Raw genomic sequence first — 694 nt, 5'->3', positions numbered from 1 at the left:
ATTCTAGGTGTGGTTGGTGGATCAATACATAACCAAACAGGTGGCGGAAGTAATCTCTTATGTTTACCTAACGACCCCATTTGGGCCAAATATACTACACAAGTTGAAAGAAGGGGTCTCATATATGGAAGTGAATATGAAATAGATCATGATTCTAGGAAAAAATTTTTTCCTTTTAACCATGCTGAATCAATTGATGATCACAACGTTCCGTGTGCTGTCTGTTTGACACGACAACCTGCTGTTGTTATGATGTTACCAGCGAGGACAGTGTGTTACCCTGGTTGGTCAACTGAGTATTCAGGATATTTGATGACCGAGGCTCATTATCATAAGGGCAGACATGAATATGTATGTGTGGACCATGCACCAGAAGCTGATCCAGCAGGTTACAGAAACGAAAATGGAGCTTTATTATATTTCGTGGAGGGAATTTGTGGTTCATTGCCATGTCCACCGTATGTCAATGGACGAGAATTAAGCTGCGTTGTGTGCAGTAAATATTGAACGGAATATAGTTGAATTTGCTTCTCTAGGAAAACTTATGTTGACCAAGTACAAGGTATAATATGATATCATAAAACAATATAAACATTTTAAATTCTGTTTGATAATATTTTATCCTAGTCATATAAATCGTTAAAATACTCTTCCCTGCTAGTTAACAGAGAATATGAGAATTATGCTAATAGAA

The 694-nt window shown here is 36.9% G+C and overlaps 1 protein-coding gene across 2 annotated transcripts in view; it reads left to right on the top strand.

Moving 5' to 3' along the window:
• Positions 1 to 688, top strand: part of LOC106877462 (uncharacterized) — a 42958-nt gene extending 42270 nt beyond the window's left edge. For both annotated transcript variants that reach the window (XM_052975018.1, XM_052975017.1), the window contains exon 4: positions 8 to 688. In XM_052975018.1, the coding sequence (XP_052830978.1) occupies positions 8 to 507 (500 nt within the window). In that variant the 3' untranslated portion in view covers positions 508 to 688. The remainder of the gene's footprint in view (positions 1 to 7) is intronic.
• Positions 689 to 694: the final 6 nt, after the last annotated feature.

Source organism: Octopus bimaculoides, chromosome 20 (assembly GCF_001194135.2).
Source record: "Octopus bimaculoides isolate UCB-OBI-ISO-001 chromosome 20, ASM119413v2, whole genome shotgun sequence".
In the NCBI taxonomy this organism is placed as follows: domain Eukaryota; kingdom Metazoa; phylum Mollusca; class Cephalopoda; order Octopoda; family Octopodidae; genus Octopus; species Octopus bimaculoides.
The sequence above is the reverse complement of the archived record's forward strand: the minus strand, read 5'-3'. Positions and strand labels throughout refer to the sequence as shown.